This window comes from Rhinolophus sinicus, linkage group LG03 (genome assembly GCF_036562045.2).
Source record: "Rhinolophus sinicus isolate RSC01 linkage group LG03, ASM3656204v1, whole genome shotgun sequence".
In the NCBI taxonomy this organism is placed as follows: domain Eukaryota; kingdom Metazoa; phylum Chordata; class Mammalia; order Chiroptera; family Rhinolophidae; genus Rhinolophus; species Rhinolophus sinicus.
This window is the reverse complement of record NC_133753.1, coordinates 149994860-150021334: the sequence shown is the minus strand read 5'-3', so window position 1 is coordinate 150021334 and position 26475 is coordinate 149994860. Positions and strand designations below refer to the sequence as shown.

At 39.1% G+C, this 26475-nt stretch overlaps 1 protein-coding gene across 1 annotated transcript in view; it reads right to left on the bottom strand.

Moving 5' to 3' along the window:
- The window catches only part of TBCA (tubulin folding cofactor A), a 67630-nt gene extending 53033 nt beyond the window's left edge, over positions 1-14597 (bottom strand). Inside the window, exon 1 of the mRNA XM_019728165.2 lies at positions 14427-14597. Coding sequence (XP_019583724.1) covers positions 14427-14479 — 53 coding nt within the window. The 5' untranslated portion in view covers positions 14480-14597. The remainder of the gene's footprint in view (positions 1-14426) is intronic.
- Positions 14598-26475: the final 11878 nt, after the last annotated feature.

Sequence of the window (26475 nt, the reverse complement as noted above, 5' to 3'; positions counted from 1 at the left end):
TACTTGGTATTAAGTTTAATAAGCTAGCCCACAAAAGCTTATTTTACTCTATTTAAATATTTTAACATGCATACAAGTTCTGACAATTAAGTTCGTGAACTCATCCTAAAAAAAGTGCTACACACCTCATTATTGAATATCACTATGGTCACCTTCGAAGTACTCCCCTTGGGAAGTTATGCACTGATGTCAGTGCCTAGTCCACCCTTCAAAGCAATTTTGGAACTCTTTTTCTGGAATGGCCATCAGAGCTGTCGTCATATTATCCTTGATGTCCTGAATGTCATCAAAATGTCTTCCTTTCAATAGTTCCTTTATCTTTGGGTAAAGAAAGAAGTCACTGGGGGCCAGATCAGGTGAGAAGGGAGGGTGTTCCAATAGTTATTTGTTTACGGGCTAAAAACTCCCTCACAGACAGTGAGTGCTGTGTGAGCTGGTGCATTGTCATGGTTTGGAATTGTTGGCGAAAAGTTCACGTTGTCTAACTTTTTCATGCAGCCTTTTCAGCACTTCCAAATAGTAAACTTGATTAATTGTTTGTCCAGTTGATACAAATTCATAATGAATAATCCCTCTGATATCAAAAAAGGTTAGCAACATCATTGCACCACGTTCATGAACTTAATTGTCAGAACTTGTAAAATACTTTCCATAGAACACTATGTATACCATGAATAATTAAATTTCTAATAAATAAAAAAAAAATCAGAATTCCAACTTGGATGCCAAGAATGTCACAGAAGTGGTGACTCTTCTACCTCCTAGGACTAGAAGAGAAGCAAGGACAGTATGTGAGAACAATATGTGAGAACAAAGAATTGGGATTTAAAGGCAAGATAGGTTTATCTGTCCTTTCCTCCTCCTCTCTCCCATCCTAATTAAAGAACAGCACTGAGCTGGACAAAAAGAGTTGGGAAGTGAGGGGAAGGGTTGAAGAAAGACAGAGTTCTTCTCTACTTCTGGTAGAGAGGATCAGACCTTAACAGGGCACTGAAATGAAGGGAAACAGAGCGGCCAAAGTTGAGCCTAAAGTAACAGCAGGATTTAAGAAAAAAAGAGGAAAGGAAGGAATTCTCTAGCCAGTTCAGTAAAAGCAATCACTCCTTACATTATACACAGGTACACACAAATTAGGGATCAGAGTAGTAATATCAATTAGTACTCTATTGCAAATAACATGATTTCAATTCAAGGGATTTAAACACGATAGGGATATTTTGGCGCATGTAACTAAAATCCAGGAGAGGATCTGCTCCAAGTTTGTTTGATCCAGCAGGTCAATAAAATCATCAAGAAATTTCTTTTTGTCTTTTCAATCTGCCATCCAATACAAACTTCATCCCAAGGTTAGATTCCCTAGTGCTAAAGGAGGGCTACAAGCCAGGGTTACATGAAGAAAAGCACTCTCCCAGAATTCTGAGCAAGAGTTCTGAAACGCACCTTATTGAGATCAGCCTAACTCTCATGCCCACCCAGAATCAAGTTATGTAACCAGCAATGAAATCTGATTGGCTAAAATCACTCAGAGGCTCACTCCTAAAGCTGGAGGTAAAACAGTTTCCCTCAAAGAACCATGGGGGTTTTTTTCCTGGGCAAGATGGTGGAGTAGGTAAACGCTGTGCTTAACTCCTCTCACAACCGCATCAAAATGACAACTAAACTACTGAACAACCATCATGGAAAATCTCCTGAAGTCAAGCTGTACCAAAGCCCTACAACATACAGAAGAAGCCACCTGCAGACTGGTAGGAGGGGTGGAGACATGGAATGGGCCGGTGCCACACCTGCATGTGACCACTGAAAATCAGGAGGGATATCTCAGCTGTGGAGGTCCACCCTCCACTTCATCCCCCCAAGGAGCAAGAGGTCCCAGCCCCACACCAGGCTCCCCAGCCCAGGCTTCCCGTGCCAGGATGAGAAGTCCCCACAACTTCTGGCTGTGAAAACCAGCAGAGATTGTGGCTGAGTGAGATGAAGGCGGCTGCAGTCCCAGGCACTCCTCTTAAAGGGCCCATGCATGGACTTACTCACTGATGGACTCACTCACTGAGCTCCAGCTCTAGGGCAGCAGCTCGAAAGGCACCAGGGACATACAGGGAGAAACTGAATTGTCTGGCTTCAGAGCAAGGACTGCAGGGGCAGCTTTGGCTGGGACAGAGGTGCTGGTGGAAGCCATTGTTTCTTTGTTGAGCCCTTCCCCCTCCCAGGGTGCAGACGCAGCAATATCTAATCTCCATCAACCTGGCTAACACCATTCACTCAACCCACGCTGGTGATTCCGAGACCTGCCCCAACCAACTTTTGCCCACCCCCACTCCCGCCAAGCTGCTTCCAGTGGCTTTTCCATACAAATGGCATGGCATGGCTCATAATGCAGACTTCCTTAAAACTCTCAAAGGTTCACAAAACCCAAACAAGCAGCAACTGGCTTTGGCATGTCCCATACCTCTGGCAGAGCAGTCTCAAGGCCAGCACTAGGAACAGCTGGCCTTGGTTAGCATCTTGGCCTCTTGAAGCACCTCCAAACCCAGCGTGGGTGGCGGCCATCTTCAGATTGCTTTGTGGCTCATGTCAGGTGGCCCTGGGTAGAGCACAGGCAGTGGCTTAACTTGGCCTGTAGCCAGACCTCTCGCAAGAGGCCCCAGGGCTGGCATACCTGGTGGCCAGCTTCAGACTGAGCTGGAGCATCATTCAGCCACCTCCAAGGATGACATATCCAAAGGGTGGACTAGGCAGTCGCCAGAGTCCTGCAAAAATGAATCCTGCTCTGTAGAGTCAGCCCTTGCAAAACAGCTTCTCCACTGTAGTCATGGTCAGTCCTCACAACAAATCAGCCCAAAGATCAATCCCTCCTATTGACGAACAAACAGCAATCAAGGCCCAACTACAACAAGAGGGCACACACAAGGGACACACCTGGAGCACCCAGCTCTGGTGACCAGGGAGACTGTGCCACTGGACCCCACAGGACACCTGCTACATAAGGCCACTCTACTCAGTTCGGGAGGCATAGCAGCCCTACTGAATACATAGAAACAAACACAGAGAGGCAGTCAAAACGGGGAAAGAGAAACATATCCCAAATAAAAGAACAGAACAAAGCTCCAGAAAAAGAACTAAATGAAATGGAGACAAGCAATCTACCATACTCAGAGTTCAAAACACTGCTTATAAGGATGCTCAATGATCTCTGGGAGAACTTCAACAAACATACAGGAAACATAAAAATGGAGATAGAAAACATGAAAAAGAACCAGTCAGAAATGAAGACTACAATAACTGAAATAAAGAATACATTAGAGGGAATCAACAGATTGGATGAAGCAGAGGGTTGAATCAGTGATTTAGAAGATAAGGTAGCAGAAAAGACCCAAACAGAACAGCAAAAAGAATCTCCCCACCGCCCACAAATGAGGATAGTTTAAGGGGCCTCTGGGACACCATCAAGTGTACCATCACAGGGGTACCAGACGAACAGAGAGCAGGGAATTGAAAGCCTATTTGAAGAAACAATGACAGAACACTTCCCTAATCTGGGAAAGGAAACAAATACACAAGTCCAGGAAGCACAGAGATTCCCAAACAAGATGAATCCAAACAGGCCCATACCAAGACACATCATAATTAAAATGCCAAAGGTTAAAGACAAAGAATCTTAAAAACAGCAAGAGAAAAGCAGTTACTTACCTACAAGGGAGCTCCCATAAGATTGTCAGCTGATTTCTCAACAGAAACTTTGCAGGCCAGAGGGGACTGGCATGAAATGTTCAGTGATGTAAAGCAAGGACCTACAACCAAGATTACTGTACCCAGGAAAGCTATCATTTGGAATTGAAGGACAGATAAGAGCTTCCCAGACAAGAAAAAGCTAAAAGAGTTCATCACCACAAAACCAGTATGACAAGGAATCTTAGAGGGACTTCTTTAAGACAAAAAAGATTAAAAAGTTAAAAATATGAATAATAAAATGGCAATAACTACTTATCTATCAATAATTACTTTCAATGTAAATGGATTAAATGCTCCAATAAGAAGATATGGTGGATGAATGGATAAGAAAACAAGACCCTTACACATGCTGCCTACAAGAGACTAACTTCAGATTAAAAGACACACACAAAGACTGAAAGTAAACGGATGGGAAAAACATAGTTCATGAAAATGGTTAACAAACAAACAAACAAAAGCTGGGGTAGCAATAGACAAAATAGACTTGAAAACAAAGGCTATAACAGACAAAGAAGGACCCAGTCATCCCACTTCTGGGTATTTATATGAAGAAACCCAAAAACGCTACTTTCGAGGGGATATGTGCATCCATATGTTTATTGCAGCATTGTTTACAATGGCCAAGATGTGGAGGCAGCCTGAATATACATCGATGGATGAATGGATATAAAGTAGGTGGTACATATATACAACGGAATATTGCTCGGCCATGGCAGTGAATGGGTTCTTGCCATCTGCAGCAGCATGGATGGACCTGGAAGGTACTGTACTGAGTGGAGTATGTCAGACAGAGAAAAACAGATGCAATGTGATTTCACTTACATGTGGAATCTAAAGAACAAAATAAACAAACTCAGATACAGAAAACATTTTGATGGGTCCCAGATGGGAGGGGTGTTGGGGGTGCGTGGAAAAGAGGAGGGGATTAAAAAAGTATAAATTTGTTGTTACTAGACTTATTGGGGTGACAGGTGAGAAGGGGGTTGAGGGCAGGATGAAAAAAGTAAGAGGATTAAAAAGTACACACTGGTAGTTACACAATAGTCACGGGGATGTAAAGTAAAGCACAGGGAATATAGTCAATGATATGGTAATAACTATGTATAGGTGCCAAGTGGGTACTAGACTAGTCAGGGGAGTCACTTCTTAAATTACATAAATGTCTAACCACTATGCTGTACACCTGAAATTAATATTAATATATAATAATATTGAATGCCAATTGTAACTGAAAAATTAAAAAGGGGGAAGGTGAAGGGGAATAAGAAGTTCAAATTTCCAGGTGTAAAACATGTAAGTCATGGGGATGTAAGGTACAGCATAGAGTAGACAGTCAATAATACTATGATAGCATTGTATGGTGGTGATCAGACGGTGATCACTTCTTTAGGTATATAAATGGTGAATAACTATGATGTATACCTGAAACTGATATAATATTGTTAGCTATTATGTATTTTAATAAAAATCTTAAAAACAAAACAAAACTGTGGGCTGTGTACTATGTGGGGAAGGACAGTCAATATTAGAATGAAAATACAGGCAGAAATCAAGAGAAGAAAAAAATATGTAATGAAGAGGCAGCCGGGGTTTACTATAAGATATTCACAATAAAGATCCAGAATCAACACAAAATATTATGTATAATACTGACAGTAAATCATTAGGATTATTCTTTTTACAAACAAAAGCCAAAATTGTCTCCTGAGACTACTTCTACTTAATCTAATACTAGAAATGCTACTGTAGCTTTTTAAAAAAAGTAACATAGAAAATTTAAAAATCTAGTTTGATACTTATACAATTTCTAATTCCACTAGGATATATTAAAAAAGATATAAATCAAATTAAACACCTTGCTCTTGGTTAGGGTGATAGGTGAAGACTGAGAGTATGTATGCCTGCTAGATTTTTAAACCTATAGCAATGACAAGTATAAAAACATATGGTACTGGGTTAAAAATTAAACATTATCAACAATAAATTAAAATCTTTCTCTAGAAATGCTATACCAAATTTAAGAACTTAAGGTATCATATATAAGAATTAATACAAATCACTATCTCAAAAAGACATCTGTACTCCCAAGTCCACTGCAGCAGTATTTACAATAACCAAGACATGGAAACAACTTAAGTGTCCACTAAGAGATGAATATTATTCAGACATAAAAAAGAAGGAAATCCAGCCACCTGCGATATAACATGGATGGATCTTGAGGGTATTACACTAAGTGAAATAAGTCAGACAAAGACAAATATTTTATGATCTCCCTTACATGTAGAATCTAAAATAACTAAACTCACAGAAACAGAGAACAGATTGGTGGTTGCCAGAGGCAGCAGACGGTGTGGGGGAAGGGATGGGGGAAACAGGTGAAGGTAGCCAAATGGTAAAAACTTCCAGTTATAAATCAGTTCTAGGAATGCAATGTACAGCCTGATGCATATAATTAACAATACTGTATTATATATTTGAAAGCTAAGAGAGTAAACCTTAAAAGTTCTCATCATAAGAAAAAAATATTTATGCGACAACATGAATGGACCTAAAGGGTCTTATGCTAAATGAAATAAGGCAGACTAAGAAAGATAAATACCATATGATCTAACTTATATGTGGAATGTAAACAACAAAATAAACGAACAAACAAAACAGAGTCACAGATACAGAGAACAAACTGATGGTTCCCAGGGTGGGGGATGGGGGTGGTTGGGGAACTGGGTGAAAAAGGTAAAGGGATTAAGAAACACATATTGGTGGTTACAAAATAGTCACGGGGATGTAAAGTACAGCATAGAGAATATAGTCAATAATGTTGCAACAACTATAAATAGTGCCAGGAGTGTACTAGATTAATTGGTGGGGATCACTGCATAAATCATATAGATGTCTAACCACTATGTTGTACACCTGAAATTAATATAAAATAGTACTGAATGTCAACTATAACTGAAAAAAAAAGTATTTAAAATAAAAAATATTTTTAACTATTTGAAGTGATTGATGTTAACTAAACTTTTTGTGGTAATCATTTTGCAATATATACATATATCAAATCATTTTGTTGTATACCTTGAACTATGTCAATTCTGTCTCAATAAAACTGGAATAAAATTAACATAATAACTTGGGAAAGAATCTTGAAAAAGTAATACTGTTGGCCTTCTTTGGCTTCAGTTCCCGAACTACCCAGCACCAAGAGGGTTTTCAGGACGCCTCCCCCCTGCCCCCCCACCCCACCCCAGGTATCCTACACTGAATACACAGGCCTGGACATGGATAGGGTTGCCCTTTCCAAAGGACCCGCCTCCCCACCAAGTAAAAATCCTGGGTCCCCTGAGGCGTATACATTATTCTACACAAGGAGGAAGGAGGTGATTAAGGACAAGGTTGTGGGGCTGGAACCTCAAACCCCCTTTCTTCTCTTTATCTTTGGGAAATGGTATAATCCCTTTGGATAACAGTTCGGCATTATCTTATACAAGTAGAAAATTCACATACTTTATGACCACAAAATTCCATTCTGAGATAAATACCCAAGAAAAACTCTCATACGTCATTACCAAAGACATGCACAAGAACGCACATACCATAGAAACAGTAACTGGAACAATCCAAATTCCCATCAATAGAAGAATGGATAAATTGTGGCATTATCACACAATGGAATATTACACAATAGTCAAAACAAAGGTAGTGCGTCTAAATTTAAACATATGAATTTTACCAACATAACACTGACTGAAAAATAGTAAGTTCCAGAACATATCCTTCATACAAATTAAAAAATAACAAAATGATATACTTCATATTATACAAATGATAAAATTATGGAAAATTAAAAAAGGTAATAATAAACATAGATTACAAACAGTAGTTAACTCAGGTGGGGAGAGGAACACAAAATTGGATATGCTATTATGATGATTTTAGCTTTTGTGTTAGGTTAGTTTATTATTTAAAAGTAAATAAATACAGGCATGCAACAAATAAAAAAGGGCCATGCATGAACCAATAATGAGTATGTGGCATAAATCAAGGGTTAATTCAATTCTGTACACGTAAGATCTAAAGAAAGAAAATATTGTTGCAGCAACAATTTGGATCCATTCCTCATCGCACATCTTAAATCCTTCATCTTTATTTTTAACTCTATGTTCAACAATTTTAAAGTCTGTAGCAATATTTATCCCAGTTGTGGAGAAAAACTAATTATGGATAACTTTGGTGTAATCTGATGAACCAAGTATGTATTTGGGAAATTTTTCCATAAAAATACCTGAGCACTTACAGGGAGTCTCAGCTATGGGAAACATCTATTCATATAAAACACTTCATTCACCAATAACATAAATGAGGTATCAGAGTGACTTCTTTTATCTTCTTAGAATTAACTAAAAACAATTAAAAGGTCTGTCTCTTTTTTCATGTAACCCGCCATTGCTAGTCATTCCAATTGAAGTTTTCCATTCCAAATAAGAAAACATCTTGTTTGGCGTCACGTGGATCTCAACTCTACCCTCCACACCCATTCAGTCATTCAACAAACATTGCTGAGCACCTACTATATACCAGACTATGCTAAAGGTACAAACATGAATAAAACACTCTTGCACGTCCAAAAGCTCAAAGAGTTATAGCACAATGCTTCTCAAAGTGTGGTTAGAGGAATATATAGAAAGGAATTACACAAATGTTTGTAATACATACCAATTCTTGGATCCTGCCCTACACTTACAGAATTAGAATCTTAGGGGGTAGAGCCTGTGTAAACGTTTTTTTGAAAGTACTCAGGTTGATTCTCTTAACATAAAACATTTTGAGAATTATTGTCCTAGTGCAGTGGTTCTCAAACTCTATCTCACAACACCTTCATACTCTTAAAAATTACTGGGCCTACGATTCTGATTCTGACACCAATTCTGATATGTGCGGTTTTTCTCCACACTGAGCAATTCTCTGACACAAGCAGGGTGTCCTACAATTCAACCTAATTCTGACACCCTCTACTTGGAGTCAGTGTCAGATTCCACAAGTTAAGGGCTCAGTCACACAAGACTGTTCCTACTTAGGCTGCCAACTGAAAGCCCAAGTTGTTACCTGTGCTTCAGACCAACTGGCTATAAATCAGGGGTTTCCAAGGACCCCCTCCTTTGGTTCAATTAATTTGCTAGAGCTGCTCACAGAACTCAGGAAACTAATGTACTCACTAGGTTACTCGTTTGTTACAAAGGCTATTCAAGGATACAAATCAACAGCCCCATGAAGAGATTTGTAGAGTGAGGTCTGGTACAATGGCACATGAATGCCTTCTGGTTTACCAACCTGGAAGCTCTCCGAATCCTGTCTTTTTGGATTTTTATGGCAGCTTCATTACATAGCAGGACTGATTAAATAATTGGTCACGGGTGACTATGACCTCTAGCCCCTTTCCTTGCCCTAGAAATCAGAAGATGGGACTAAAAGTTCCAACCCTCGAATCATGGTTGGCTCCCCTATCAAAAGCCCCCATCAATCTGCAGAATAATATAGCTTCTATTGGGAAAACCATGGTCACGAGTGGCCTTAACTTTCTCCCTTCCCAACTTGAAGAGACATCTGGTTGCCAGCTGTGTAGCTCCTAAGAGTCACTGCTTGCCAAGTAGTTGGCAGAAGGTGGTGAAGAGCTGACCACCTGTAATCCATTCTGACACTGCCTTTGACCATCACTTTGCAGAACTGGATACATTACAGAAATTCCAAAAGGAGTTGGCTAAATTTCAAGGTAGGAAATTGGCCATTTTGGCTTTAACTCAAATCAACGAGTATGATGTTGGAGAGAGGAGAAAATAAGATAGTCACTAAAGCTTATAGGAATAATTTACAGAGCTCTGTCCTTAACCTCTCCCAGACATTGTCCACCATACTTCTATCCATCATTACTTTAAAGGTAAGTGCACAAACAGCTAAAACGGGAAAACTGTATCTCTGTCTACGTAAGTATATGTCATTTGTATTTTTCACTTTTATGTAAGTCAGTGTGGCATATATATTATACACAAATATATATATTTAATGAATAACATGGAGAGTTTACTTACCTTATATGTTGTTTTTATGCCTGCTGTACACTGTGTGAGTGTGTGTGTGTGAGTGTGTGTGTGTGTGTGTGTCATGAAGAACTGTGTGTCAGAGGTATAGATATAAACAAACGGGAAGATGCCACAGTTTGGGAAAGGTGCTTGCTTTATTAAAAAAAAAAAATCAATACAATTTCCCCACAGATTCATGATGTAAAATTCTATAATCAAGGCTTGTAGATTTGTAATTATGATATGTCAGCTACATTTAAACAAGAGTGTTAAAAGATTGTTAAAGTTAAACTAACACAATTGCAGTGTGAATTGTCCTAGTCTCATTCTAATCTACTGGTGTCACTTTCATTTAATCAGAGGAAAACTATGGGCCAATGTCAGTGCTATTTCCAATGCCCTAACATTCTTTGTTCACATTGGATTTTAAGCCACTACCAACCTAAAATGGTTACAAAAAGATGTATTTAAGAAAGTATTTTTAATCAATTAATTCACTTACCAGTGGGCTACTTTAGCAGGCTTTACTGAAAACAAGTTGCCTTTAAAATTATTAAATAACCTTTCATGTTGAATGGATGAAAACATTCTGTTCTTGCAGAAGAATTCCTTAAACTTACCATAACTCTAGTAAAAAACAAAAACAAAAACAAAAACACTTACAAACACAAATCCTACTTGGAAACTTATTGTGAACGTGTCATTTAGCTGAAATACCATACCAACATTTAAAACATCAATCCTATAGTTTCATCTACTTTAGTGAAAATTTATTTATAAATCACTATTTAAATTAATACAGAACAAAGCTACTCTGGCATGGACTCATATTTACAGGATGCATTTAAGTTTTAATTTAAGTAAGGTACAACATTCAATTCACACTATCATCAAAAAGTCTCCAAATAACACAGAAAACAGTGTTGCTAGCTAGTTACAGAAGAGGTATGAATACTAATAATCCTGGTTTGCCTGGAGCTTTTCCAGTTTTACACTGAAAAGGTTCACATCCTAGGAAATCTTTCAGTCCCGGGTAAACAAGGGCAACTGATGCCACCCAGACATAAGGGGGGAGGGGGGGCGGGGAAGGGACAGGGGAAAACTTTATAGTTCTGCACTGGAGAAAACTGTAGTAGTATTTGGTAACTCCCTGCTAGGGTTGCCAGATTAACTGCAACCCAGTAACAGACTATCAGTAGGTCCAGCAATCTACCTGGAGCATGGATCCAAATCTTTAAAAAGGCCCATACCTACCAACTAATACCCACTAACAGTGACACACGTGTAAACAAAGGCTGTTGCTTGAAAAACAGTATAATTACTCAACCAGCTCCTAGTACATACGTATCTCTAGTTTCACAGCCAGAATTAGTTCTGGAAAAACAATTCTGTTTCTGGGAAGGGGGTATTTAAGGAGCCCTAGGAATCAGAGGCACGGGACGAAGTTAGCCTCATTGCTGTCCAACTCTCACTTTGTAAGCCTTTCCTAGTAACTGGACTCTTGCCTTGCTCCTAGGGATCTAACCTCTCTCTTAATATCCATTTCCAGAAATCAGATACTTTGACTTTGTTGCCATTCAAGGTAACAAAGTTTCTCTATGACTAGGGCACTGTGAGGCTTCCTCCTGTTTTCCTAAGGCCTAAAATAATGCCCTTGAAACTTGCTTCTACTTTCCTTTCTAATAGGGTTGCCATCCACTGGCCTGCCTTTACCGTTTTGCCAATATGCTGAAATACCCATCTTTCACTCATTATTTGAGCTCCCCAATGCCAAATACCACCATCTATGTATTGCTTGTTTCCATACTCCTGTAACATTCCACCTGCCTGTCCAGATTTCTTCCTAAAACCCACTATAGGGAACTTTTAGATCACCTGCTATTCGAGCAGATTTGATTTAGACACTAAACTCTAAGAATTCACCCTCCCTTAGTATAGTCTACCGGAATTGAACTCTTATCTATGACTACTACTACCTAGAATATATTGCTAGTGGCTCTATTGCTGGAGAGAAAACTGAAGGAATTGGGGGCATGAAAGATGACTTTAAATCTCTTCTTCCAAATAAAACTGGGATTTCTGAAGAGAAATGAGGCTATGGGAAATGAATATCTGACTAGAAAAATGGTGCTGAGAACAGAAATTGGTTTTTAGGCCATTGCTTTAAGAAACCAATGAACAGAATCCTGTTCTCAAAATCAAGAACATGTATGAATCATGAAACTAATCAAGACTTAAACTAACTTTGGAGAGAGGAGAAAAATGCGTACCTTTAAAAACCTTTTTATTATGAAAAAATTTAAATGTAAGACTATAATGAAGGCCCATCATCATTCAGCCCCAGCAATCTATTAATATGTTGCCCTTTTGCTTCATCTATTTTTTTTTACTTTGCTGATATAAAATGTAGAATTTAAAAAATAGGATAGTAAGGAAGAAGATGGAAAGAATCATAGTAAAATAAATTTCACACAAAAAAAAAATAGCAAAAGAGAGTAGGGAACAATATTTACAAATTAAACGATTATCTACCAAGGCAAAATATGAGTAATAAACAGCTAAAATAGAAATTTTAGGGTGTTTTTTTTTCCAAAAAAAAAACCACATTGTAGTACTTATGGAAAAGCTTTACACCAAAATGTCAACAGAAAAAGCCATAAAAATAAAATGTACAGCAGACATCTCCATTAATTTATAAGCAATTTGAGATATATAGTAGATTAAGGTTTCACAAAAGTGATCAGTTTACTGAAGTATGAAGAATCAAAATTAAAGTCTGATATGCCCTATTATTGAAATAAGCTGAATATAAAACTTTATTTCCAAGCAGTTCCGTAAGTACTTGGGAATTTTTGAAAGCCTAAAAAGTTAGCTTATAATCTAAATGAGTTTTCTCTAGAACATGTACTGTAACCATATAACTACTTGAACTGAGTAATTTCATAAACTCGTATAGATCATTCGCATGAGAAAGGACAAGGTCATGTTCACAATAAATGGAAAACTACCATTAGACGTCATTTCTCATATGACTTTTGGCCTAAACCACTCTCCATTACATCTGGTACTTCTGCCAAATAAATTTACTAAAATGACATAACCAAAGTAAGTTTAGCACCGGTGAACAACAGAACTCAGGGGTGAAGTGATAGTGCAAATATTTATATTTTCAACTATGTATCTCAATTCCTCTATTAGCACACGTTTTTAAAAATATTCTTTCTTAAAACATTGTACTTAAAAAGTTGTAGATCAGAAACCCTGGTTCTTTTCCTTGCTCTGCCACTAACTGGTACACTGATCTTAGAGAAGTTTAGTTTTTCCACTTTAACTTCATGAAACCTCAGTTTCTCATCTGTAAAACGGGAATACAAACAATAGTATTAAACATTTATAGCCACTGGCTATTTGCCACATACTAGGTTAAACAGCATAGCAGGCCCTTCTTGCAACAACTTCATGAAGTGGGTACTTACTCCGTTTTACAAATGAGGAAACTGAGGTACGGTGCCAAGTCATATATTGAATAATACATAATAAACGGCAGAATCAAGATTTAAACCCAAGCAGGCTCATTTCAGAAAAGACTGTGCATGTTAACTACTAGTCATACTATTGCCTTACTGCCTTAATAATAAAGTTTCTAGGCAAGTACAGCGCATTACTATGCTAAGCCGGGGAGGAAATCTTTTTTTTTTTTTTAATGAATTTATTCTCCCCTTTGCCGGGTCTTTCCTCTGGTGGAAATATTTTTAAAAGGGACAACAGGAGGGGCAAAGAGGAAGAAGCCAGCTGGCTATTATCAGATATTTCTAAAAAATAACCTGCTTCTTTATAAGCCTAATTATCTGTACTCCTGGAAGGCCTCATCAAAAAATTTGATCTTCTTGGGTCTGAACAATCAAGTTCTAATAAGCACTGAGTGTCTAACAACAGTCAGGAACGAGAACCGCCCATGACAGAGCTGGTCTACCTGGGACAGCTCTGTAAACAGCATCCCACCACCCCTGGGGCGAGCTTCGCGCCAGGTGACCGAGGAAAGCGTCAGCCCACAGAAGTCGGAGGAGTGTGCGGGAAGTTCACGCCCCGGTTCTTAACGACTGAGAGTCCCGTCTGCCATGTTAGATCCCGGGGCGCCAACTAGGTCGCATTTTTGATGAGGACCGGGCTCCCGGCGTCCCCTCCGAAACTTCAAAACGGGCTCGCGGATCCATCTGGGGACAGGTAATGGACTGAATCCGCGTCCCTGCCGTCAGGGCGGCGGGGAGACCCGAGGCGCGCACACGCAGGCGGTACGACCGCAGCCCGGCCCAGCCTCCCGATCGCGGCCGCCGCCCCTCCAGCTCCCAGACCGCGGGCGCCCGAGGGGCGGGACTGCCGGACCCTCGCCGCTCAACGGTTGGGCTGTTGAGGGGAGAGGCAGGGGGAGGGACAATTCCCGGCCCGCGGGGTCGGAAACCGGCGCGCCCGCTCCGTCCCAGCCCGGTCCCCGTCGGCCGCAGAGCCCCAGGTGAGGCCTAGAGTCCGGAGCCCGCCTCGGGCCTGCGCTCCGCCCGGCCTCTCGGGCCGCCATGAGGCGAGGGAGAGGAGGCGCTGGCGGCTGCGCCGCTCGCGGCTCCTTACCGCTTCACCACGCCGGTTTTGATCTTGATCTGCCTCACGCGAGGATCGGCCATGGTCCCTCGGGCGCCGCGGGAAGGAGGGGCGGAGAACCGCGGTAACACAGCAGGGACAGAGCTCGGAGGAGGCGGTTGTGTCGGCGTCGCCGCCGCGCCCCGCGCGCATGCGCAGACCTCGGCGCGTCCCTGGCGCCTCGGCCACACCCGCGGGGCGGGGATCGCGGGTCCCGAGTCCCGGGTCCCGGAATGCTCTCCCTTCGCGCCCGCTGTCTCTCGCCTCCACCCAGTCCTCGTCTCGCGGAGCCTTCCCTCGTCTCACTTAACCCTCCACTTAGTACTTCAACAGCCCTTATTTCAGTGTGGACACAAGTTATACTTTTCCCGGTCTCCCCAGCCTGGGCGGTCTGGGAAACTTCAGTGTCTCCCCCGATAGACTGGTTTGACCATGACCTTGCTTTGCGAGATTATCCGCTTAATAGAGTCACCTAAAAATCATATTAAGTATATTTCCGATGTCATTAACTGGTGTCAAATGGGACAAAGAGATGTATGTTTAATTAAATAAACTACCATCATGCACACCATCAAGAAAACTCTTTATCCTCTACCTCACACCCCTGTAAAAAAAAAAAAATGTGTGTAGATATGCACCTCACAAAGGAAATGATTATAGGACTTATTCAAATAATAATCACCTATGGTATATCTTAAGTATTCAACTTAGGAAAAATGTGTGTGGCACACGAAAGCTTGGGCTTCGTGGTCAGACAACGGGGTTCCACCCTGCCGAGCCTGTTACTTTGTATGCAAAATGGAAATAACAATGCCCACTTCACAGAGTAAATGTGAAGATAAAAGCTCAATGCCTGATGCATAGGAGATACTCAGTAACTTTTGGCCATTGTTGGATATTCTATAAAAACGTGTCTGTTGCATAACATGAGGCACACCTGCAGTCAGCCTCTTCCTGACGGAGTCTCCCCAGGACGCAGGGCAGAGCCTCCGTTGTTTTTGTTGTTGTTGTTTTCTTAGTATCACCCTCAACGACATCTACCTGACTATCTTTTCCCTTCCCTACTTGATTTACTCATTCTGGCTTTCATGTCTAGCTCTGGGACACCCACCCAATCTGCCAATCCAAGACCCTTATTTTAAATCCAGGATCAAACAAAACCCACCTCCTGGAGAAAGTCTATGACAGATCCCTGCCTGTTCAAACTCCCTGGATACTTTGGAATCACCCAATATTAATTATTTTTGGTATATTTCTTTTAAAAATTGTTTGAGTCCTTCATTAGGATGTGCTAACTCCCTCAGTTGGATTATAAGCATCTTTAGAGGCAAGAATCTTGTCTTCCATAAATCTTTCTCCCTTAACCTCCTCCTGTGTTCTGTACACACCAGGTGGTAAATTCAATAACTATTGTCATCCAACTGGCTGGCACACTGAAATACAGTTTCAAATGACATAGAAGAGCTGTGAAATACTGGGGGGCGAGGCGTAAAAAAAACAAAAAACCCAGCAGACTCACCAAAGCAAAATGCTATAATTAGAAATCCAGTAGATGGTTAGTATAAAGTTACTGGTCAGCCCCACAAGGCAAACAAATAGAAGCCAAAAGATTGTGCAGCTAGGGCTCTTGTTGCTAACGAGACTATCCCTTCAGTCTGGCAACAAAAGCCATGTAACTCTTCATATTTTCCTTTTTGCCTTGGTTTCCAGAACCTTAGAGCTCAGTTTCATGTTGATTTGCAGGAATTTCCCTCAGCCTAGGTTTTCTGATGTAAACAACTACTATCTTCCCCAACCCACAACTCTACTTCCACCCTTTTGCTCTTTTTCTCTTTCTTTTAATGATTTTGTACCTGTGACTTTACTGTAAACCAGTAGTAAATAAATGCAACACAACAGCCAAAGACTGCTGCTGCCCCCAGGACAGTGTGTGTTCGTCTGTCTGTGTGTACTAAGTTGTATGCTTGAGGCTATGGGCTAAGGTCATGGAGTGTGGCCTCACCCCTAGGGATTGGGGATCAGGCAGAATTGTTCCCAGTGTGAGTTTACAGTAGTGATTAAGGGCTTTAACTCTGGGGTCTGACTGCCTAGGGTTACATCCTATTTCTGCTTTTTACATGTAAACTTGAACAAGTTACTAACTGCTTTATGTTCCAAGTCTCTTCATCTGTAAAATGTGGGTGATAATAATAATAGTACCTACCTCATAAGGTAGTTATAAAGCTTAAATGAGTTAATATTTGTAAAGTGCTTAGGACAGTGCTGGTACTTATTAAGACCCATGCAAAGTGTTCATTAAATAAATAAGTCCTGGGAAGGAGGTGCGAAATAGGAAACTAAGAACATAGTAGGATACACATTCATATGAATACAGAAATGTACATGTTATCATTAGTGAGATCATACTGAATTCATGTTTAACTGTTAACTCCATAGAAAAAGGACCTGTATTAAACTTATTCACCACTGTATCCCAGTATGTAGCAATGCCTAGAACATCATATTTACTCAATAAGTATTTATTGAATGAATAAATGCTGCTTTAAAACTCTTTTTTCCATTTAACAGCACATCACGGAGCCTTCCCATTCCAGCAAGTAGGCTACTAAGATAATTAGAAACACACACACCATCGTTCTCTGGACCTGCTCCTTTGGTCTGGACTTTGAGGAGATAGACCTCTGGAGGGTCCTTTCTTGTTACTGGAATATTGACCAAGGGAAAGTGTACTAACCCAAGTGGCCTTAAGGCCTTTGAAATAGAAACTATGCACATTGCATTTCTCAGTGTTTGGCACCCTTTTGTTCTGTTATCTCTAAACCTTAATGGAGTTCTTTTTAAATATTCCAGCCTGGGCCTCAGGTGAACTGTAAGAATGAATCTGTAGGGGACTCTATAGGGATAAGTTAATCAACGTTTGAGATTGAGAGTTGACAAGATCCCCAGGACTGGGGGAATCTGGCAGAACAAGGGGAAGCCTAGCCATCTCCTCCCTGAGTCCCTGAGTGGCAGTTCTTCCATTGCTAATCTTGGAGGGTTGAGGTACTGTTTTATTAAACAATGCTGCAGATTCCCTTACAAATATACAAGTTATTTTCCCCATACACTTACAGGGCTATGAACATCCCTGCACGACATTCTCCCCCAATTGACTCCAAGCTCCTCAAGAGGAGAGACCATGCTACATTCATTCATCTTAGTCTCCCCAGCACCAAGCTTAATGCTTAGTGCCTACTAGATGCACAGTAAATATTTGCGGAGTTAAAGAAAAGTCAAATATGGCACTGAGATCTAATTTTGACGAAAACAAAAGACTGGTCATGTTTTTACTCTCCTGGAAACTGAGTAGCCTGCGTGCAATGAGACACAGATAGCTAGGGCTTACATGCACTTGCTCTAATGTTGCATTTCTGTTTAATAAAACTGATGGCCAATTGGAGAAGACACCCTAGAGAGATTACTTAAGTAAAGTACTGTTGATAAAAGGATATTTTTGTGAAAAGTCTCTGATAACTACCTCTAGGTGCTTGAAAGACTTGAAATATTTCCTTCATCATTAGGAATTACACCTCTTCCAAAGAGATCTAGAAGAGTCCTTTCCTTCCCTGCCACTAGTACATCTTTTCAAATTCTCTGGGCCATCCCTCTTACTGGAGCTTTGGCAGTGGTACCCAGCCACACTCAGACTTTAACCAGCATTGCATGAGTACAGCCTGACAGTCCCCTGCTTCCAGCCTGGGCCATGAGCCCCACTAAGACAGGAGGCAGGCATGGGAAACTGCTCAGTACATGTATGCACACAACCAGTATTGCAGGGGAACAGTACCCCCCCCTTTCATTCTCCAGGTAGCAGGTGGTTTTAAGACACACTTTATAAGGCTCTACAGATGGTCCCATGGAATCAAGCACCAATCACCTGTAGCAATGGTGAACTCAGTAATCCATGCTTACATTTGCTTTCCTTCTCTCCCTGTTTCATGTATCCATCCCTCAAATCCTGGGCTCCAGGACCACTTTCCAAATAAGTGGGGTAATACTATACTGCACTTGGGAGTACTGTTCTGACTCATTAATCAAGTGATTCAGAAGACTGCCAGCTTTTAGTGGGGCACAGAGCAAAAGTGGGCTCTGCCTCAGATCTAGGCTGCAGTGCCAGCTGCCCTGATATCCAGGTGATATAGCCCAGTAGAGCCAACGATGCTGATGTATCTTGTGGATAGGATGCTATGTGGAGTCTCTAGTAAACCCTAAGAGGAGAATACCAGACAGGCCACGCCTACTTGAGATAGAAGTCAGTATTAAAATTTTCACCATATGCACTTATCACTGTTTAAAGTCTTCTTCAACTATGCGTTCTACTCTATTTATAAACTGTTCATGGCAGCTATGGTAGACACTGTTAACTGACTTACCCAATGTTCATTCCCCAAACCCTTCTTCTTTACCTGCTTCTATTGTAGGGCTTACTTTCTCAACCTCCCTTGCATCTAGAGGTGGCCAGGTGTACAGTTCTGGGCAAATAGATATAGGTGGAAATATGTAGGTGATTCCTGGAAATGCTTTCGATTTCTTAAAAGGACAAATATTGGGAACTGCCCTCTTCTCACTTTTTCCATGAAAGTAGATGAAATAATGAGTTAAAATATCCATCTGTCAACCATGAGGGAAAGACAAACATTTCAGAGACTCCAGCCCTGATATCATTGAGCTGCTAAATCAAAACCAGCAGCTATCTGTCTTCAGTCATCTTACATGAGAAAAACACATCCTTGTGTATTTAAGCTACTGTTTATGAGATTTGTTATTAACAGCCCAAAGGATTTCTAACTGACACAGAATCCATTAGAGCTCCATGTGTATGTCTCTTTGTTGAGGAGAGGGGACAATATAGCCATTGGCTCTTTGGAAGAAAGATGCCTATGAAAACAAAAATGTCTCTAATTGTGGTTTTCATAATGTACTGTGTTCTCATTGTTCACATACAACTTAAATGACTCCAGGTCACAGAGTATGGATGTTGGAAGGCTGCATGTTTTAGACAATAGGAGTTCTACGCAGGTATCAGGAGAATATAATCCTTTTGCCACTGAGTTACAGAAGGCCCTATTTACAGCTGAACAGGTATCTGATATAACAATTCATTGTTCTGACACATATTGCAATCATCATGTGCAGTTTCTAATGCATCGTGTTACATTAGCTCAGCCAATGGTCTAACACCATGTAACATAAATTTTGCCAAAAGGAATGACATTACATGACACTGACTTTTAAAAGACATACACTATTTTTTCAGATCACATACCTTTTATCCATGAGTGCCCAATTCAGAAATCAAGCTGGCAGACGAAAGTGGAGTGAATGTGTAGCCTCAAAGCAGCATATTTATCTTGAGTAGTTTTGCACATTCCTACCTGTAGTCAATGATTCCATTCCATTTTTATGTTGAAATGCATGAGCAACATTAATGGACCTTTTTCTGTCACCTGAAGTAAGACTTTTATTCAGGGTCAATCAAGAGAGACCTGAGAGGTGTTTTTGGATTACACACTATAAATAAGATCTTTTTATATGTTTATCATGAGCTATCTATGGTCCATGTGAAACTCAGCAAAATATTTGTGATTATTTTATTTTTATCCTATCTATGACTGTTCCTTTCAGTAAGATATCTTTCTTAGGTTTGAAATATTGTCAGTTGTAATTACATATTCTTTTTTGATATTAACAGGAAACACAACACAAAAGGGAATAAGGATTTTTGGATAACAGATTGCAGTTTCCAGATTACTAAAAGAGTACTCTAAATACTGGTTCACAAAGATCCATTCGCATAGGATTTTTTAATTTAAATTATTTACTTCTTTTTGAAATTATTTTACAACAGTTTCTTGCCCATGATAGTAAACTACTGTAGGCCTGGAGAATTCTTCTTGGGTTATAAACCCAAGAAAAATTCAGCTATCATCCGTGAAAGCTTACCAGTCTTTGTGAAATGGCTTTTCCCCTAATATTTTAAGGTAATATAAAGATGTTACTTCTTATTTGAAAAGAGAAATTTCATTTCAAGTTCCACATTTCCACTTCCACAACTTCTAATTTTAACATTACTACCCTAATATTTAATTATTATATTATTATTTCATTATTACTACAATTATTTCTTTTCCCTTATTATCATATTCTTGCATATATATATATGCTATTTTCATTTAATCCTATAATTGAGATTTTTTAAGAATTCTTATAATAGTTACATGCTTCCAAATGATTTGGGAACTTTAGATCTGATAGAATTCAACCAATTCTCCTTGGATTTTTAGACACATAAAAAAATCACAGTAATGGAATTCAGTAAAGACCTTGGTTGAATTAATTACAACAGAAGTCTGTATGACACCAAGTAACAAGTAATTAATGGCTGATTTTTACCCCCACTTGTTACTCAAATGTTTGGCATTCAATCAAGCAGTGCCGCTCCCGAAATGATTAAAGGCGGGGATTTGGGCCTCGGCTAAGATGTATTCTTGTTGGATAACTTGAGCAATTTCCTAATTCTCTTGGAGAGTTAATTTCCTCAACTGTAAAGTGGAGATAAAATATCTGCTATGCAGGGTTCTGTTTGTTGTGAAAATTATACAAGACGATGTATGTAAAGGATCCAACACAAGGCCTGGCACATCATAAGTACTCAAAAAAATGGTAACTATTATTGTCTTTATGTATGTGGGCAAAGAATATTATCCAGAAATGATGCTTTTTAATAAAATTAAATTGTGGAGCAAGTTTATTTTTTCAATGAATTAGCAAAATAGCCCAATAGAAACCACTACTTATCCATATATAAGGGTTATAAGTTGAGATGTGAATATTATTGGATTGATTGTCCATCACAAACAGTAAAGAAAAGGAATCCTCACATGTTAGATTTATTATTGGCAATTTGCAATGTTAAAATATCCTTCAAATGAATACATTTAAAATATTCTGTATAAATTGTGTATATATACCCATCAGATTTAATGCTAGCTATGTAACTTTGGAACAGGTATTAATTTTTAATTTTTCTTCAGAAAGACTTATGGTATGATAAAATGCAATAGTGTAAATAAAGACACAATTCTTCACATGTATTAAGTGGTCAATAAATGATAATTACTATTATTTGCCAATAGGGCAGAATCTCATAAGTGAACTCTCATCACTCTGAAGGGCACATCTTACATTAAAAATATTTATAACAGGGGCCGGCCCGGTGGCTCAGGCAGTTAGAGCTCCATGCTCCTAACTCCGAAGGCTGCCAGTTCGATTCCCACATGGGCCAGTGGGCTCTCAACCACAAGGTTGCCAGTTCGATTCCTCGACTCCCACAAGGGATGGTGGGCAGCGCTCCCTGCAACTAGCAATGGCAACTGGACCTGGAGCTGAGCTGCGCCCTCCACAACTAAGACTGAAAGGACAACAACTTGAAGCTGAACGGCACCCTCCACAACTAAGATTGAAAGGACAACAACTTGACTTGGAAAAAAGGCCTGGAAGTACACACTGTTTCCCAGTAAAGTCCTGTTCCCCTTCCCCAATAAAAAAAATATATATTTATAACAATGTTTAAAACAGTGCCTTTTAATGTGTCTATATTTTACTTTTAGTACAGCAAAAAAAATTCAGGTAGTGAAATTTCTAAGAGTTAAAAGAAAACATAGATGAAAATCAATAAAATTGCAGAAAGGGTTTATTAGCATTCCCAATTCTTCATTTAAAAAATGAGAATTTGTCTTCATTAAATCATTGGAGAATAAACACTGGGAATGCAATCTTATTTAACTCATAATAAATAAAAATTAGTGCCTGCAACTAAAGACTGATATATCATTGAGGTTGTCTACACTATTGCACATAGTGGAATTTTGCTTTCTTTGCTTTATAAAAGTTAATTTCCATAAGTGAATATGAAAAATATCAATGTTTTACAAACACTCCTTTTTAAGTGGTTGACGAAGTCTGGCTGAATATTACACAAATCAAGCAACTATGTTTTAACTGTTCTAACGGGAATAAAAAATAGTAGGGGATAGCATTCAAGACATATTGTCTCTCTAGACCATAACATATCTCTCAGTTACAAAACGATAAAAGCAGACTGTCTGAATACTTTGCGAAATATTCAAAAGGAGAAAAGTAAGCTTCAGAGTAAAAAAAACAAACTACCAGTTGTCAGTGGCTGTTGCAAACTGTTTAAGCTGGACATTCAACTGTACCCTTTCAACTTTCATCTTCCCTATTTTTGCTTTTGCAACCAATTGGAAATGGATATAAGGCAAAAAAAACAAGAGTGAATAACAACACAAATGAATTTAATATAAAGCCAAGAGCTGAAAGAGAATGGAGAGCAGGAATGAGTTGAGAAACGGAAAGAAATAAGGGTGAAATTAGGTTTGGGGTTAAATAGGTCAAAAGGGTGTGATCAAGGTGGCAATCCCTGGGGCAGTTAGACATGGTGATGCCCTGAGTTCTTTCAACTTTTCTGCATTTGGGAAGTTAGATGGGGAGCACTCATACTTCGGTTTACTAGGATATTTTCTCAGTTGTGTATTAGAGATTAAATAACAGTGGCATAAATAAAATAAAGGGTAGGTTTGCTCTGCTCCCTCAGGTTTCAGAAGCCTAGACACCTGCAAAATTGTGCCTCCATGTTCTGGATGTTACCCTTTGTGTGGTCAGAGATGGCTCCCATTCCAGCCTCATATTGCACGTCCTTTTAAAGACACAAACTGGAAGATGCTTGAAACGCTTCTGCTCATATTCCATTGGCCAGAACTTAGTTATATGGCCACACCTCGTTACACGAGAAGAGGAAAAATGTAGTCTCCAGCTGGGCTGTCGGGTACCCAAAGTCAGGAGTTCTGTTACTAAAACAGAAGAGGGAAGAATGCATATTTGGGGACAATTAGAAGTTTCTGCCACAGGCCTGCTTTGGGATACAAAATATCACTGATTCCAATTGCTTCAGTGTGTGCTTGGGAAAGAGACATGTAGGTAGGGGGCAATTTACATACCTTCTATCTGTAGGCTTTTGCCAATTACCACACTGCCTTGATTACTGTACCTTTGTAGTAAGTCTTGAAATCAGATAGGATGAGTCCTTTGTTGTTCTTTCTCAGAATTGTTTTGATAATTCTAATTTACCAGTGTTTACACATAAAATTTACAATCAATGTTATCTACTAAAATTCCTGCTGGGGATTTGATTGGGTTTACATAAAATCTATAGATCAATTTGAGGAGAATTGACTATTTAACAATATTGAGTTTTAAAATTTATGGACACAATTTATATCTCCATTTGTCTAGATTCTCTTTGATTCCTTTCTTCTGTATTTTATAGTTTTTAGTATTCAGATCCTGCACATGTTTTGCAGGATTTATAGCAAACTGTTTCCATTTTTTATGTGTGCTACCATAAGTTTAAAAATATTTAACTTTGAATTGTTCATTGCCAATATATAAAAATTAAATTGATTTTTATATAGTGGTCTTGTATCCTATGATCTTGCTAAATAATTTCTTAATTCTAGGAGCTTTTTTGGTAGATTGTATAAGATTTTCTACATAGACAACCAGGTCATCTGCAAATAGAGACAATTTATTTCTTCCTTTCTATATCCTGCCCTTGTTTTCTTTTTTTATCTTAGCATGTAGCCTTTTTTTTTTTTTAACCATTAAGTACGATGTCATTGTTTTGCAGATGCTCTTTATCAGGTTAAGGAAATTCCTTCCTATCCCTAGTTTTCTGAGAGTTTTGATCATGAATGGATGTTGAATTTTGTTAAATTCTTTTTTTGCATCTATTGAGATGATTATGTGGACTTTCTACTTTAGTCTGTTAATGTGGTAAATTACATTGATTGATTTTCAACTTGTTGAATCAGCTGTGCACTCCTGGAATGAACATCACTTGGTCATAATGTATCATCCTATTTATATATTCTTAGATTTTATTTTCTAATATGTTGCTGAGGGATATTGCTCTGTAATTTTCTTTCTAACGGCTTTTGGTAATGGGAAAATTCTGGCTGTTCCCTTCTTTCTGTTTTCTGAAAAAAATTAAGTAGAAAGGAAAATTAAGTAGAAAACTTCCTACTTAAATGTTTGGTAGAATTCACCAGTGAAACTATCTGGGCCTGGAATATTTATTTTGTTGGAAGATTTTTAACTGCAAATTCAATTCCTTGATATGTATAGAACTATTGAAATTAATTATTTCTCTTTGCATTTTGATAGTTGGTGTCTTTCAAGGAATTTGTCCATTTTACCCAAGTTGTTGAATGGATAAACAACTTGGATAAAATGGACATAGTATTGTTCGTAGTAATTCCTTATTATCCTTTTAATGTCTATAGAGTCTGTAATGATGTCCATCCTTTTCTTCCTGATATTGGTAATTTGTATCCTTTCTCTCTCTCTTTTTTTTTTTGAGGTAAAATATACATAATATAAAATTAACCATTAATCATTTTAAAGTGTACAATTCAGTAGCATTTAGTACATTCATAATGTTTTACAACCGTCACCTGTATCTAGTTCTAAGGCTGGTGTCTTCCAAGGTAATTTACGTTTGAAAAAACGGATAATTAAGAAGACTGTGAATGAGGCAAGACAAAGGTTAGAATGGAGGTTTTCACTGGACTGTAGCAAGGGATCAGGAGTGAAATGTTTTGGAAACTCAACGCCATTTGATTCAAGTAACTTTGGTGTGGTGCTTGGGAAAGAGGAGTATGTGGATGGTGCGGGCAGGTTCCATGTCTTATAATCATTGTCCTCAAAAAGGCGTAAGAATATCTGGCTGCTTTTACATTATCATTAATGTGGAAATACTTCCTAGAGGAAGAAAGTGTAGGGGACAATTTCTCTGAAATCAGTGGTGCTCGGCTTAGCTCAGAACTACAAAGACAGACAATTAGTATTTCCATAAATGCTGCCTTGAGCTATGTCTGTGTAACCTAAACCCGCGATGGAGGGAGGTTCCAGATTTCAGGGAAATGAAGGACACGTAGGCAGTAAGCAGGTGATCAGCTGTTAGGGTAGTAGTACTGCTTAGGAAGCTTTCCTTTTCGAACTGGGTCATGCTAACCAGATCCAAAGCATGTACGTTCCTCAGCAATAGAAGCCTGAATAATTACACAAAGCCACAATTTTTTAATTCAGATTTTGGCTTACCCATCAGGACTGGCTTATTTCTTTGACATACTGGCTAAATCATTTCTTCTCTTGGAGACAACTGACTACAAAGCGTTCAAAGCATGCCCCAGAGTTATTCTTCCTTTGCCCTTCAGGCAGCCCCAGAAACCTCCCAGAAGCAAGCAATTGTTAAGCCATGCTCTCTTCCCCTAGAATATCCTTTCAAGCCTCACCTCAAGCCAAAATAATAACCTTTTGAAATCTCAGCTCTAAGAAAGTCCTAAAGTAAGCACTCAATACTATGGAAACAATCATTTGACATCATTCCAGTAAATCCATCTTTGGGCTATGCAGCTTGTTTTACTGTAATGGTGTTATTTTGGGATTTATTGGCTTCCAGAACTACGAAAAAGATATAGGAGCACCTTGAGCAACTGCTCAGTTATGAAGAAAGGAGAAAAAAATCAAATCAAATTTCTACAAAATGTGCCACGCTATTGTTCATTTATTTCTTCCCGTTTTCTTCCTATTTTGACAAATTGTTTGATGTGAACTCATCTCATTTTTGTTTTTTGAAAATCGAATACAGATTCTTAGACATGAGTAAACATCTTTTTGCCCGTTTCAACAGCTTATATACACATCTATATCACTCAAGTTACAGCCAAGAGACAGAAATCATACCAGTTATTAGAACAGAGAAAATACAATTGTTATCCATGTATAAAGTTGTTAACTAAGTAAATGAAAGGGCAGAAGAGGTGTCACAGAGGCACCTTCTGCAAGAAGCATTTATGGGCCCGAGAACTGGAGAACAAAGGAAAGAAACTGGAATTTTTACAACATAGGAACCCAGAGCAGG